The sequence below is a fragment of the Tetrao urogallus genome (assembly GCF_951394365.1).
Source record: "Tetrao urogallus genome assembly, chromosome: 4".
Classification (NCBI taxonomy): domain Eukaryota; kingdom Metazoa; phylum Chordata; class Aves; order Galliformes; family Phasianidae; genus Tetrao; species Tetrao urogallus.
Window position 1 is genome coordinate 9693708 of NC_136817.1, and position 13715 is coordinate 9707422.

The 13715-nt window shown below is 48.3% G+C and overlaps 1 protein-coding gene across 1 annotated transcript; it reads left to right on the forward strand.

Moving 5' to 3' along the window:
* Nucleotides 1-5529: 5529 nt before the first annotated feature.
* Nucleotides 5530-12074, forward strand: MGST2 (microsomal glutathione S-transferase 2; the record flags this gene model as incomplete). The annotated part of the gene is made up of 5 exons (XM_079534522.1): nucleotides 5530-5587; nucleotides 6983-7082; nucleotides 7931-8001; nucleotides 9197-9278; nucleotides 11942-12074. The coding sequence occupies 5 exons, from the start codon at nucleotides 5530-5532 to the stop codon at nucleotides 12072-12074; spliced, it is 444 nt and encodes a 147-aa protein (XP_079390648.1).
* Between the last annotated feature and the right edge of the window lie 1641 nt (nucleotides 12075-13715).

The window sequence follows — 13715 nt, forward strand, 5'->3', positions numbered from 1 at the left end:
AGGGCTGTGTGCTACAGGAAGCCTTCTCGCATCTGGAAACACCGCTGACTCTCAGCTCCCATCACTTATTAATGAGTTATTATTATTCATTGTTGAAATGCTGCCAATTTGTATTATACAGGCAGTCAGGCAAGATGATCGTATTGGGCCTCGGCAGCTTTAGTCTGTGAATGAGCCGCGGAACGTGCGCCACGCTGATTTCCATAGGGTGCAGAATCTAGGAGAGCTGCTTCTAATCTTCAGGCATCATCGCATGTGCTGACAAAAGAAATGTGGCTTTGCGTAAGTCTCCCCTCAAACATCATGTGAACGCGAGACCCTTAATGCCAGCCCGTCTCCAGGCTGTAGCTTTTGCAGTACACAGCAAGTATTGCACGAGGCAAGTCAAAGGAAAGAAGGTGAAATAGCTTCGTGTCGTGCATTTCTTCCTGTACGGTCGAATGCAAGAGGCCGGCTGAGTCTCTTTCCAGGAGATGTACTGCTTGTTCTGGAAACTTTTGGGTTAGGAGGAGCACGACCGAGACATGGGAGGTGGTGAATGTAAGTACCCCCTGATCACCACGTACACACAGCCTTTACACCTTAGAGCAGATGTGCTTGGGCACACCAATTTCCTGCAAGCCTTCTGACAGTCTCTCCCAAGCCACTGCAGTGCACTCGGAGCTGAGATCGGGTGAAGACATTTTAATGGGGGGAAAAAGCCATCATTTTAACAAAAAACAACCCCACACCTTCCTCCCTCACACAAAGTTACTTTGCACAATCTAGACTCCTATTCTTGCTGCTATTTTGAAAAAGCCTGGTATGATCACAATGGGATGTACTGCAAGATCGGCATGGTTTATTTTTCATAAACGTGTGTGAAATCATATCATGCTCTAAGCCAATCCAAAATTGCGTATGTTCTTGTGATATCCAAAGGAAAGAAAAAAAAAAAAGAAAAAAGTAATGATAACTACCCAAAGGCTTCAAAGAAATCCAAGAGGCCTGTGGGCATGCAAGAATTTATGTGCATATAACAACGTGCATTAGCACTGATGGGACTTACAGCACATCAATCTTTTGTACGCCCAGACGGGAACGCCGTGAACCAATTATTCCCTGACTTATATACAATATTGACGCAGGTGACAAAAGGCTGCGGAAGGTACAGCTTGGGGAAGAATCGGAACCTTTGGCTACTACTTTATTTAATCCTTTTAAATCTCCTCTGCCACAACCACCAAAAATAGTCTGGTCTCACTGAGCTGACATCCATAGGAAGGGGTGCAAACTGAGGATCTGTTTCTCTCTTTGGTATAGCCCGTGCAAACCAGAGGACTCTGGGCAGCCAGGCCTTCAAATGGACCACTCATCCCTTCTCTGAGGGCCCACGCAAAGTATACGTATGACAGTAGCATTAGCAGCGTTTGAAGAAACAAAGATTTTGCTTTCCTCTTTCATCTGTTTTATAGTTCCGATGATTTTCAAGTCTGACTATGGCTCAGTGCCATGCAGGCCCACGTTCTTTGTTAAATGTTGTTTTAGGGTGCAGTAAATTAATTAACTACAGAGCTCACTGACTGCTGCAGCAAAACTGCTTTTGACTCATGGGCCAGCCTCGTACATTGTAATAGAGTTGATTTACCCTATAAGCATTTCGAGTGAAGTATGTGAGAGTTCAGATATGCTCTCCCTTCCAGAAGCCTCTCCATCCTTCACAGCCTGCCTCCACAAGGTGTTTAAATATAAAAGATGTTGCTCCACCAGTTGAGACCGGCCTTTAAGAAGGTGCACCCTCCAGCTAGGACTGAATCCTGCCCTTCGCAAAGCTCTTTTCAGCTCTTTCAGAGACAAAAACCAAGCAGCTTTGTCAGTGTAAGTCCATTAAAAGAGCTTATTTGATCTGTCTGTTTTCATGCTCAAAATGCCTTTGGTCTCACTACCCCAACCATCTGCTCTCTTGTGACAGCAGCTCTGCCACCCTGCTGGGATCTGCCTTTGCTGCTGAGAAGTGGCAGCTTCTCTGCGGGAAGAAGAGCCGGCCTCCTTGGGAAGGTCTGCCAGGGAAGCACGGGTCAGCAAGACACCAGGAGTGTGCCAGAAATCCTGTGGCTACGTGGATATCCAGCTCCAATATTGAGCTGCCACTGTTCCAATATTGAACGTGCCACGTTGAAACTTGCCACTCTTTTCCCTGCCCTGTGCCTTGGTATGCGCTGCTCCGGATTATATTGGCAACGGAGAACTATCGCTGACTTGCCCTGTAGAGCACAAAGGGAAAGCGTGGCGTGGAAGTGAAATACTGATGGTAGTGAAATACCACCTAAGTCTGCTAAGACACCATCAGTATCTCTGGCCTCACATTATGTTTCACAGAATCACAGAATCACAGAATCACAGAATCACCCGGGTTGGAAGGGACCTCAAGGATCATGTAGTTCCAACCCCCCTGCCTAGCAGGGCCACCAAACATACACATTTAGATCAGGTTGCCCAGGACCCCGTCCAACCTGGCCTTGAACACGTCCAAGGACGGGGCATCCACAACCTCCCTGGGCAGCCCGTTCCAGGGCCTAACCACTCTCCTCGTAAAGAACTTCCCCCTAACATCCAACCTAAATCTTCCCTCCTTCAACTTGGATCCATTTCCCCTAGTCCTGCTATTGTCAGCCCTTATGAAGAGTTTACTCCCCTCCTGGGTGTAGGTTCCCTTCAGGTATTGATAGGCTGCAATGAGGTCGCCCCGCAGCCTTCTCTTCTCCAGGCTGAACAAGCCCAACTCCCTCAGCCTGTCCTCATAGGGGAGGTGCTCTAGCCCCCTGATCATCTTAGTCGCCCTCCTCTGGACCCTTTCCAAAATCTCCATGTCTTTCTTGTACTGAGGGCTCCACACCTGGACACAGTACTCCAGATGGGGCCTCACAAGAGCCGAGTAGAGAGGGACAATCACTTCCCTGTCCCTGCTGACCACCCCTCTCCTGATGGAGCCCAGGATCCCATTTGCCTTTCGAGCTGCCAGAGCGCACTGCTGGCTCATGTTGAGTCTCTCGTCCATCAGGACCCCCAGGTCCTTCTCTGCCGAGCTGCTCTCAAGGACCACTCCTCCCAGCTTGTACGGGTGCCTGGGGTTCTTCCGGCCCAAATGCAAAACCTTGCACTTTGCCGTGTTGAACCTCATTAGGTTCACCCGAGCCCAGCTTTCCAGCCTGTCGAGGTCCCTCTGAATGGCATCCCTTCCTTCCACCGTATCAACCGCACCACTCAGCTTGGTGTCGTCAGCAAACTTGCTGAGGGTGCACTCAATTCCCTCATCGATGTCATTGATAAAGATGTTAAAGAGCACCGGTCCCAAGACAGACCCTTGGGGGACACCACTTGTTACCGGCCTCCACCTGGACATAGAGCCATTGACCATCACCCTCTGTCTGCGGCCTTTCAACCAATTGCTTATCCATCGGGTCGTCCACCCATCAAATCCACTTCCCTCCAATTTGGAGATGAGGATGTGGTGGGGGACCATGTCAAAGGCCTTGCTCAGGTCCAGGAAAATGACATCGGTCGCCTTCCCTTCGTCCACCAATGCCGTCACTCCATCATAGAAGGCCACAAGATTAGTTAGGCATGACCTTCCTTTGGTGAAGCCAAAGTTTCACTGTTCAGAGCCTCTCTTTTCACTATTTGGCTGTGGACGGCCGGAAAAAACACATGCACTTACAGCAGTAGAGATAAGCCAAGTACATGTAAAATAGAAACAAGTGGAGGAAATACAAAATCAAACTGCGTTCCTCAAGAGCTGAGAGATCAACCACAGACAAGCTGCCGTAAGGTCCCAGCAAAACTGGAGAAACCTTTCAGTTGATCCCGGCATCAATTCACTGATTAGGACTTAGACACATCATAAAAGCTCTACGCATTTGAGGTGCTACTGTACTTACACAATCAGAAATAAACCTATCCTAAAAGCCTTGTTTTGTGTAGGATCAGATTTTCTATTACTGGGTAACACGGTAACCAGGAGGGAGCGTAACTCTAGTTTCAATTGCCTGTGGACTACAGGCAGCCAAAAGCAATACAGATCTATAGGCAGCTGCGAACCTCGTGCTATCGGCGCAATGAGAATGCTGTTTTAAAAGTACCCTAGCTCAGCCGTAATGGCCACGTAAGATAAGAACACTGTGGGTTTAACCTCATAGCCCAAACTGTATCGCTGCCTACCTTCTGGTCAAACTGCAGCAGAACTTCATACGTCTGCTCTCATGTAGAAAGTCACATACTTGGAACGAAGTCGGAAAGAAAGCACAACCTCAGCCTCAGCCAGCCTCACAACGGTCAGCTCTTACGGGCTGAACTTTTTAGGCTGATCTTCCAGACTTCTCGGTGACCAGCTCCGTGCCTCAATTTTCCATCACTCCCCTATATCGGCAGGGTGACGGGGCTTTAAACCCTTCTCAGCCAACCAGAAACACAGAGAAACCGTCTTGTCAGAAAGCCAACCCCAAACCGCCACAGGAACAGTAGTTGAAGTGCATAAATCGGCAATTAAGAGTTACTAAGTTCAAACATCAACTGCTGTTATTAAGCATATCTTCTGTTCTAATCTTTAAAAAGAACAACGTGCTGAATTAACGCACAAGAAATAAAATTTGGCACGGTAAGGTAGCTGATGTAAAGGCGCTGTTGCCTGAGCCATTGCAATTAGCCTGATGGACTGAAGCCAACGAAATACCCCCCTCGATGTCAGTCAGAAACAAAGCAGATGGGTGATCCTGGAGTCACAAGAAACACGACGCTGGTTTTGTTCTGGTTCTGGGATCGCAGAGGCTAACAACACCGAGCTCCCTGATGGTTAAAGCTAGCTGGCAAAAAAGCCTTGAGAGGATCTCTCCTAATCTTAGGCGGAGGCATAAACTATGGGAAATGCACAACAGATGGTAAAACGAGGAGAAGTTTTTCTTTCTTTCTCAGTTGTTTTACCCTTCGAATTACCCCAAACAACTCCTCGTGGCATGCAAGCTATTTGAGGTTGAGAGGCTTCGCGTCATCTGTAACAGCCTTAAGTTGTACCCGTTGGGCAAAACCCAGAAATCAAGCACAAGGCCAGGACAAAGCCAGTTCTCCTCCCCACCTGCTGCACCTGCTGCTTTCTTTAGAGCGGCACTACCAGCGACGGACGCAGACCCCGCTGCCACAGGCCCGTGCAAACGGCGAACAAAAAGTCTTCACCCCCAAAGAGATTACAGCTTGAAGGCTAAGACATAAAAGAACAGCTGAATGCACAGAGGCAGGCAGGGCTGGTTTTGTTCTCTCTGTGTTTTCACACAGGCAAAGGCAGGCAGAGCTGGCTGACTGCATTTGAACTTTTCGCGAGCAAAAAAACCGGCTGTAACTTCGCACTCGTTTCAGAAAGGTAGACATTTTTCTTCCCAAGGCAGCCCTTTGTCGCAATACTGGAAAACCCTGCAGTTCCCCCACCCATCGAGTTCCTTATTGCTCTCTGGAGCTCCCTGCCCCACTCGCGCACTGCACACGCTGGGAGCTGCCGGGAACATGGCTGGTGACTTAGCTCTGCTCGCTGTCGTGTCTCTGCTTTCTGCCCTCCAGCAAGGTAGTTCCCCAGGGGCTGCAGGGCTGGGGCTCGGGGAGGTTTCCTCCTGTTCTGCAGCACTGGAAATTATTTTAGAACAAACTGGCTGCCCTGTAGCTTTAACTTCTTGTGACTGCTCAGACTTCTCCCGGAAGAGCACTGTTTGCCCACTGTGCAGCAGCCCGGGAGGGAGTTGGCACGGTGGGACAGGCTACTTTTCCTTCTAGGACAAATGCATTTCTTTTCAATTCTGTTTGGTTTGCGGGCTTGTTGGAATCGCGCTATTGTGAGAGCTTGCAACTATCTGTGAAGTTACCTAACCGCCGCGCCGTGTTTCGGTTTCGATTCTTATTTATGCAGCTATGCAACTGAAAACCTCAAAAAGGGAGAGTTGCTTTGTCAGACCGAGTACATCAATGCCGGACTGAAAGCACTGCTTCCTGAAATAGACAGACACGTGCTTCAGTATCTGAAAGGAAAGAGGAAAGTGAACCTTTATACCAGGCAGCAATAATAGAGATATTCTGCAGCATGTCCCCCTCAGTGCATTTCTCTAAGATATGCAAAATACCTTAAATATCTAAAATATGCACTTCACGGCTGCTGGCACACTGCAGAGAACCAAGGAGGCGGGCAGGTCTGTGACATCCCTGTGGGTCTGTTGGTGACCGTGGGAGCATTTTTAGTGCTTGTAATGATTTGCTTTGAGATACGCTGTAGTTGTGCTTGACACAGGAGTGTGAAGGGTTAAAGCCAAACCAAAGCACATTAACCAGAAGCCTCGTGCCTTTGGAAAACTCCACAAATTGTTCAGACCTTGAAAGCGGGAAGAGGAAATACATACGTTCTTCCTTGTGGTGGTTAATCCGTATTAGCTAAACCCAGTTAAAATCACCAGCGGGTCAGGATAACTCCAGCCCAAGCTGAGCTGTTCATTCCATGTAAAACATGGCAGCTCGGTTTACTCCCAGCACGCGCTGCAGTCCAGGTGAACCAACACAGAAGAACTGCTGTGAGTCCAGCTGAGCGCCGTGTTGCCTGACCTCAACGTGGTGGTAGGGCTGAGGTGGGGCTGCGGCAGCACCGCTGCTGTAGGCCTGGGCTCTGCAGGTCTAGGACTCGGCTATTCGGTTCCTAAATAATGTCAGTGAATACAGAAAGGGGAAAAATACATTTCTGAAACAGCGGTTTTGCAATTTGCTCCCCTTTCTCAAGAGTAAGCCACACTTGAAGGCGTGACCTGAACTTCTGCAGGGAAAAAAAAACAGTTTTAGCTAGTAGCCATCTGATTAAAAAAGCCAAAGAACAATGATTGCTTTAAAAAAAAAAAAAAAAAATGTGTTAGAGACTCAACTGAACCGTTCTTCTTAAACGAGAAGAACCGTGCAATCCACAAGCCCTTATTTTTGCTTACAGGTCATTTTGCTCAGCTGGTGGGAAAATCAAGAATGAAGCACAAGGTCTTGCCCCCGGCTGTCACTGGAGCTCCCGAATTTGAAAGAACATTTCGTGCACAGTAAGTCCTGACACCACGGAGATGGTGGCAATGAATAACAATTCAATCCGGAAGAGAAGCGAAAACATTACCTTCAGATATTACATTTGTAATTGCATCCTCTGCTCAGAAAAAAATGAAAAAAGAATGAAAAGAATGCTTTTCAAATGGTGAGGCTATTATTTTATGACAATGGGGTACATTCAGCTAATTTAAAAGTCCCCATTTGAATTCTGATAAAGATGGGCCATCAGATCCCCCAATCCTCAGCAAAGGCTCAGAACTGGTTGGCTGCACCTTACAGAATTCAGTGTGCTGGCATGAAAATTGACGATGCTGACTAAGACATTACGATCCTAATCGTAGGAAAATCCATAGCGTGCTGCCTGTGCCTGGCTGCACTTTGTAAAGGCACTTGGCCTCAGCAGAGCAACCTGGACTGCCTGCATGTGGCTCTGTGCCTCCTCCTGCAGTCCTGAAGGATCTGGCTGAAGTCCTGCTGACCCACAAAACTCGCTCACTGAGCAGGCAGATAAGCAGTCAACACCATATCTTTGTGCTTGAACTCCTGCCTGCTCCTGCTGTACTGCTCCCTTGAGTTAAGATAATGGTTAAGCACTTCCTTGTAGGTGGGATACAAAACCTTAAATACGAGGAGACATTTGAAATCGATTGTATTTATACTGAGATTACAAGAAGGGAATGTTTAAGAGCACCTAAGGCTGGCTTGAGCATGCTCCCGCTGAATTCAAGAGCATTAACTTTGGTGGGAACAAAGCGAGGCCAAAGCTGATTCTCCTTAAAAAAATCTCTCTCACCAATGGTCCTTTCCCTTTCCAGAATAACTTCATGTCAAATTTATCCCACAGACAAAACTGCGCAGAGTTTTACCCCATATTCCAGACTCTCCTCTGGATCGCAGGATGGTTTTGCAATCAAGGTAAGGAGTTCTTGCTACCTATTGGACTGCAAAGATGTAAAAATCAGCTTTATTGGGAGGTAAAATTATGCAGACTTCCTTTTGCCTTCCCTTGATTGCGTTGCCTTACCCTAGTCATCCTGAAGGAAGGCTCGATGGCTCTGCAGTGAAGTGCCATGACAAAACAGTCATGGCATTTCACACAGCCCCACCAGCTTTCGCTTTTCTTGCAAATCACAGAGCCGCGACATGGCACATTCCTCATTCACAAACCCACTGAGGATTTTCCGGGCCAATCGTTCAGAAGAGGCAACTCCCAGATGTTTCCCACTAACAATTACGTGCGCATTATAGGGCAGTTCTCACAGGACATCAAACGCAGCTATGGTCCCTTGTTCATTCGGGGACATGGCGCTAAGCACCGGAGAGCAGTCAGCACACAACATCTCCAGCCACACATGGTTACTGCCCCTCAGGTATGTGGGCAGACTTGTTAAAATCTGTTGTGTTTCTCACATACCTATGCAGGCTGGCATTTTGGCATTAAAAAAAAAACCAAAAACCAAAAAACAAACATTTCATTTTGGGGCTCCCTTACAGACAGATTCCCATCTCCATTACACTGAGCTAAATCCGGAGCAGCTCCACTGCTGCTGGATGTGAGATGGTACATGTGCTCCTAAGCAGATACTTGAGTCAGGGAAGATGCATGCTGTCATATATAAGAGGAGAACTACTTTAACTCCACTTTAAGTCACTTTTACAGCAACTCCCACAGGCGTGTATGCAGGAATTAATCCAGAGCAGAGGAAAAGCTGTCCTCCCTAATATTTGTGTGGTTGGAAAGGACACCAAATTCACTGGCACTGCTTAGTGCTGGGCAACGCAAGTGGCCGCACAGCCTGCTCCATCCATCAGAATTATCTTCATGCTTTTCCCACAGGGAGATCGGAAAGTTGACGTGCACTACAGCTTTCTCTCCTGTCCTTGGATAAAAGCTGCTATATAAATGCAAAGCAGGTTACTAACAACATAAATAAGATTCTCTTTCCTAAAACAAACATTGCCCTTGAACACGAACTGCCGTAATGATACCAAGTGACAGCTGGGTCAAGCCGAAGTGCTGCAGCCCATTGCCCAGTTCCTGGGACAGCCCCCAGATAACTAAAACGACTGTCCGCAACTGTCCTCACTTTTCCCATTACTTGTTTCTTAGAACTAGCCTCCTTGCTGGGCCTGCTGTACATGTACGCTCGCCACAAGTACTTCCACGGCTATGCGGAGTCTGCATCAAAAAGGTAAGGAGCTGCGTGCAGGTTACAGACCCCAGCTGTAGCCTGAGCTGGGCTGGGAGCTGAGGCCTGGCAGTGAGACGTCACTGCAATTGAGTGCAACGTGGACAGCGTGCCAGCAAGAGAGCTGAAGCAAAGATCCTGGGGAAGGAGGGCTGGCTGTGACAGGGGAGCCTTAGGGTAAGGTGTGCAGGCGCTGCAGGCGATGGGAGGAAAGGTTTGATGCCCACCTCACAGGAGCCTGCTTTGTGCCGAGCGGACGGGCAACCGCACTCAGAGGGCCAAAGGCAGAAGCAGCTCTGCAGCTTCTTGTGAAGGAGGCAAGGCACACACAGCACCGGCTTGTCTGCTGCTTCATTTTTCCTCAGCTTATCACAACAAGAACCTTTACCCATACAAAGTGCACTCGCAGATGCAAACGCATCTGTCCTTGTAGGCTGATAAACTTTGACCAAATAGATAAGAGGCACAGCTTCAGATAAGTGTATGTTAATGAATGTAAATGCATTGCATGTAGCGACATGAATCCTGCTACAACAAACACACGCATCAGCAGAACACCCCTCTGTTGTGCAGGCACACTCCAACACGCCGCTTCACGTTTTGCTGAAGGCACAGCACTACCTGCTGTTTCCTGACCCAGGGCTCCCACTAAGAGATGCAGTGGCCCAAACGATACAGAGAGCACTGACCGGAAGACTGATGACTGTTAAGGAAGTCTAGGGAGCAGAGCCTTCGAAACAAATGAACAAGGAGAGCACAGCTCACTTTCATTCAACAAACTAAAAAACAAACAAACAACAACAAAAAAAAAAAAACCAAAAACAAATCTTTCCCATGCTTTACTTCAGCACTCTGGGCTTAAAAAAAATCACCCTTACAAGGACGTCCAAGGATAGCAGCTTGCTTCGTTATCAGACAGAGCCTTATCCCCTCGTGCACCTGCAACTGAGGAGGTCTTACACTCACCGTTTTTAAACCCTTGTTTTGCACACCCCATATGGGGAGGCTGTATGTATCAAGCCTCTAGGCACCAGTGAGGTTCTCAGGCTCCACAGCCAGCTGCTGAATACCCAACCGTTGTACTTCTGCAGGCATGGGCATAATGGACTATAAACCCAAGTCCAGCAAGCTCCTCAGATATCTTTCCAGTGCTTACGTGACGGCCTGTCCTCACTCGCTCTGCCTGCAGAAATCAATCCTGCAGCAACTCCCAGTATCTGCCTACCTGACCAGAGTCCGCTCCAAGGCAGCTAAGAGCAAAGAAGAGCGCATGCTGTTATTGTGTGCCAGCCACACGCTGCGCTTCAGGGCTGAAGAGCTCTCCAAGCACTCCCTGAGATTTCTACTTTAAAATCACAGAATGGCTCGGGTTGGGAGGGATCTCAAGGAACGTGCGTGGGTCTGGCAAAGGTCAGGTCAGGACCCTGAACTTTGGGAGAGCAAAATTCAGGCTGCTTAAGGAACTGTTGTATGAGATCTCCTGGGAAGCTGTCCTTAGAGACAAAGGAGTGAAAGAAAGCTGGCCGCTCTTTAAAGATGCCTTTCTGAGAGTGCAAAAGCTCTCCATCCCCCAGAATAAGACAGCAGTCAGGGGAGGCAGGAAGCCCACATGGCTTGGCAGGGACCTGCTGTAAGAGACCGTACCAGCTGTGGAAACAAGGGCATGTCACCTGGGGAAAATACAGGGATGCTGTCTGGACTTGCGGAGAGGGGTTAGGAAAGCCACAGTACGGATGAAACTGAAGCTGGTGAGAGACATTAAAAACAGCAAGAAAGGGATTCTATAGATACGTTGGCCAGATCAGGCAGGTGAAAGAGAGCTTATCTCCTTTGGTAAATGAGAAAGGAGAACTGGCTATGACAGATACGGAGAAGGCTGAGGTACTCAATGAGGGGTGTTGGAACTTGATGATCCTTGAGGTCCCTTCCATCCCAGGCCATTCTGTGATTCTGTGACGTCAAAGCCCATCCAGCTTCAACCCCCTTCCATGGGCAGGGCTGCCACCCCCAAATCAGGCTGCCCAGGACGCCATCCAACTCGGCCTTCAGCATCTCCAGAGATGGGGCACACCCAGATTCTCTGGGCAGCCTGTTTCAGCACCTCACCATCCCCACATGCCAGCCATACGCTAGATGGAGTCTCATAAGGGCAAAGAGATGGAAATTCACCTCCCTTGATGTGCTGTCCATGCTTAATAACATTATTTTTGAAAAAAAGTATTCTGATCCTCTCCCAGCACGAATGAGTGCCCTGACAGGTGAGTTTTAGGAATATATTGTTCCTTTTCAGTCCGGTAACACTGGACTCTCTTCAAGTCAATGTAATAACCAAAAGCAGACCTCCCAGCTCAGCAGAGAGTATCTGACAAAGATGCCTCCTTGGGATGAAGTAGTTCATATCAGAAAAAGTTCGCAACTTCACATAAGTATCAAGGAACACTGGGGGAAGTATGCTCCTCTAGAGAGGCCATTAGGAATCACTTTCCTCCCTAGCACATGTTACATGCGGGAACGATTCTACTGCCGAAACACCCGAGGTGTTGTTCCGACAGTGATCCTTTCCACCGAGCACGGCTCCTCTTAACTGAGGTAGACAGGCAGCTGGTTTCACTGCAAACACACTGTGTACAGCTCGTAACAGCTTTTTTTCTGCTTCCTACTTCTAGGTTAACGGGGTTTTTTTTGAGTCTGATAGTTCTGGCTTGCTTGGCAATCCTTGGTGCAGCTGGGATCGTTAACAGCTTTACGGATGAATACCTGGGCTTCAACATTGGGAAGAAATTACATAAATTGTTCTGAGTACTTTAAAACAAAATAAAACCCCCAAGTAAATGAAACCCACAAGCTCTACCTGGACACCAAAATGATGATAAGCTGTATGTAAATAAGGGATCAGAATTCTCCATTAGCATTCCACTGCAACATTAAACGTTGTGCTTTTTCTGAGCTGTTTACACTTGCTCCTTTCCCTGTGAAATCTCTTTTCCTGAAAAGAATTTACTAAGACAGAATGGTGCATCGCATTGGCGTTCTCTATTTACACGGTCTGTCTTCCTATGCAGTGTTGCAAACTCAAAACAAATCGCAAAAACCCAAAACCCATTAATTCACCAAGTAACTCGGCTCCAACTGACACTGCAAGCAACAGCCCGCCTTACCCAGCATCCTCTGGCTTTGTCGATGCCTCTGAAGCCTTCCTTCACTCTTCTTCACTCCCGGCAGCAGCAGCCATCCTGCACGACGGGCTGCTCTAATGCTCCGGAACTACAGAGAAGTGAAGACCATGACTGACTGTTTTGGTAGATCGTGATAATTCAAAGGACTTTTGCAACGCTGGATGCATTCATGTTAGAGCCAGCAGGCCTAAGCTCTCTCTGCTGTGGCTGGTGCACAGTTCGGCCAAACTGCATGTTGATAGTTCTGCTCAGTCAAGTCTACGTAATGAACACTTACTGTCTTCCTAGAAGTCCACTCGGGTTGGCAACCTGAGTACTAGCGAGCATTGGCTTGGGTTCATCAGCACCTTTCACACAAAAAAGGGGGACGCAGTGCATGTGCAGAAGTTTGGCCCTCCCAGATGCTGTAACGTGACTTAAAGGCATACCTTAGTGGCTGCAAGTGGTGACTGGGGATGGGGCAGTTGAAATAATAAAATGAAATGTGTACACGGGGGTGGGACTTGACGGCAGTAGCAGCTGCTGAGCTCAGAGGACAGATCACGGGGGTGAGCAGGCGAGAGCTGACACAGTGGTAGAAAAGGCAATTCTCTGGCACATGGTTCCAGGGAAAAAACAGAACAGAGACAACAGCCACAGAAGTCACTGGGAATTCTTCGACAGCTTCCCTCTGACAGGCAAAAGGACAGCAAATCTACCTGCCAGTGATGCCTTGAGGCAGTCGCGGGCAAAAAGGAAAAGAAGTCAGGTGTCTCAATCACACATCAGGCTTGAAACATGTAATAGAGGAGACCCAAAGGCTGCTAGTAATGTTCATGTAGGTCCTTGCTTCTGAAATTATTCTGCACTAAGCTCACCTGTTGAAACGCACTGGCATGCTTATGGATAGCTACCCCTTCCCCATCTACCCCAGGGGAAGGAAGAGGCAATACAGGGACAGATACATGTGCCAAAAAAGGTGGATGTAAGGCTGCCAAGTGCCATATAGTAGCACAAGCTGTAATAGTGTGGGATACACACCGCCTCAGCTGCTCAGAGCTGCATTTACCATAGCACCGGACTGACATGAGGAGAAGAGGGCAACTCACCTTAAGGTCTGTACTTGGACCAAGCCACACCGGCAGCTCAAACACACAGGGCTTCTGTAAGCTGCACTAGCTCGAAGCACCCAGTGTGTGCTTCACTATAACTCCCCGGGGGGGGGGGAACAGGAGAGAGACGTGCCAAGCCTTGAAAGCTGCACGACATGCTTGTCTTACACAGG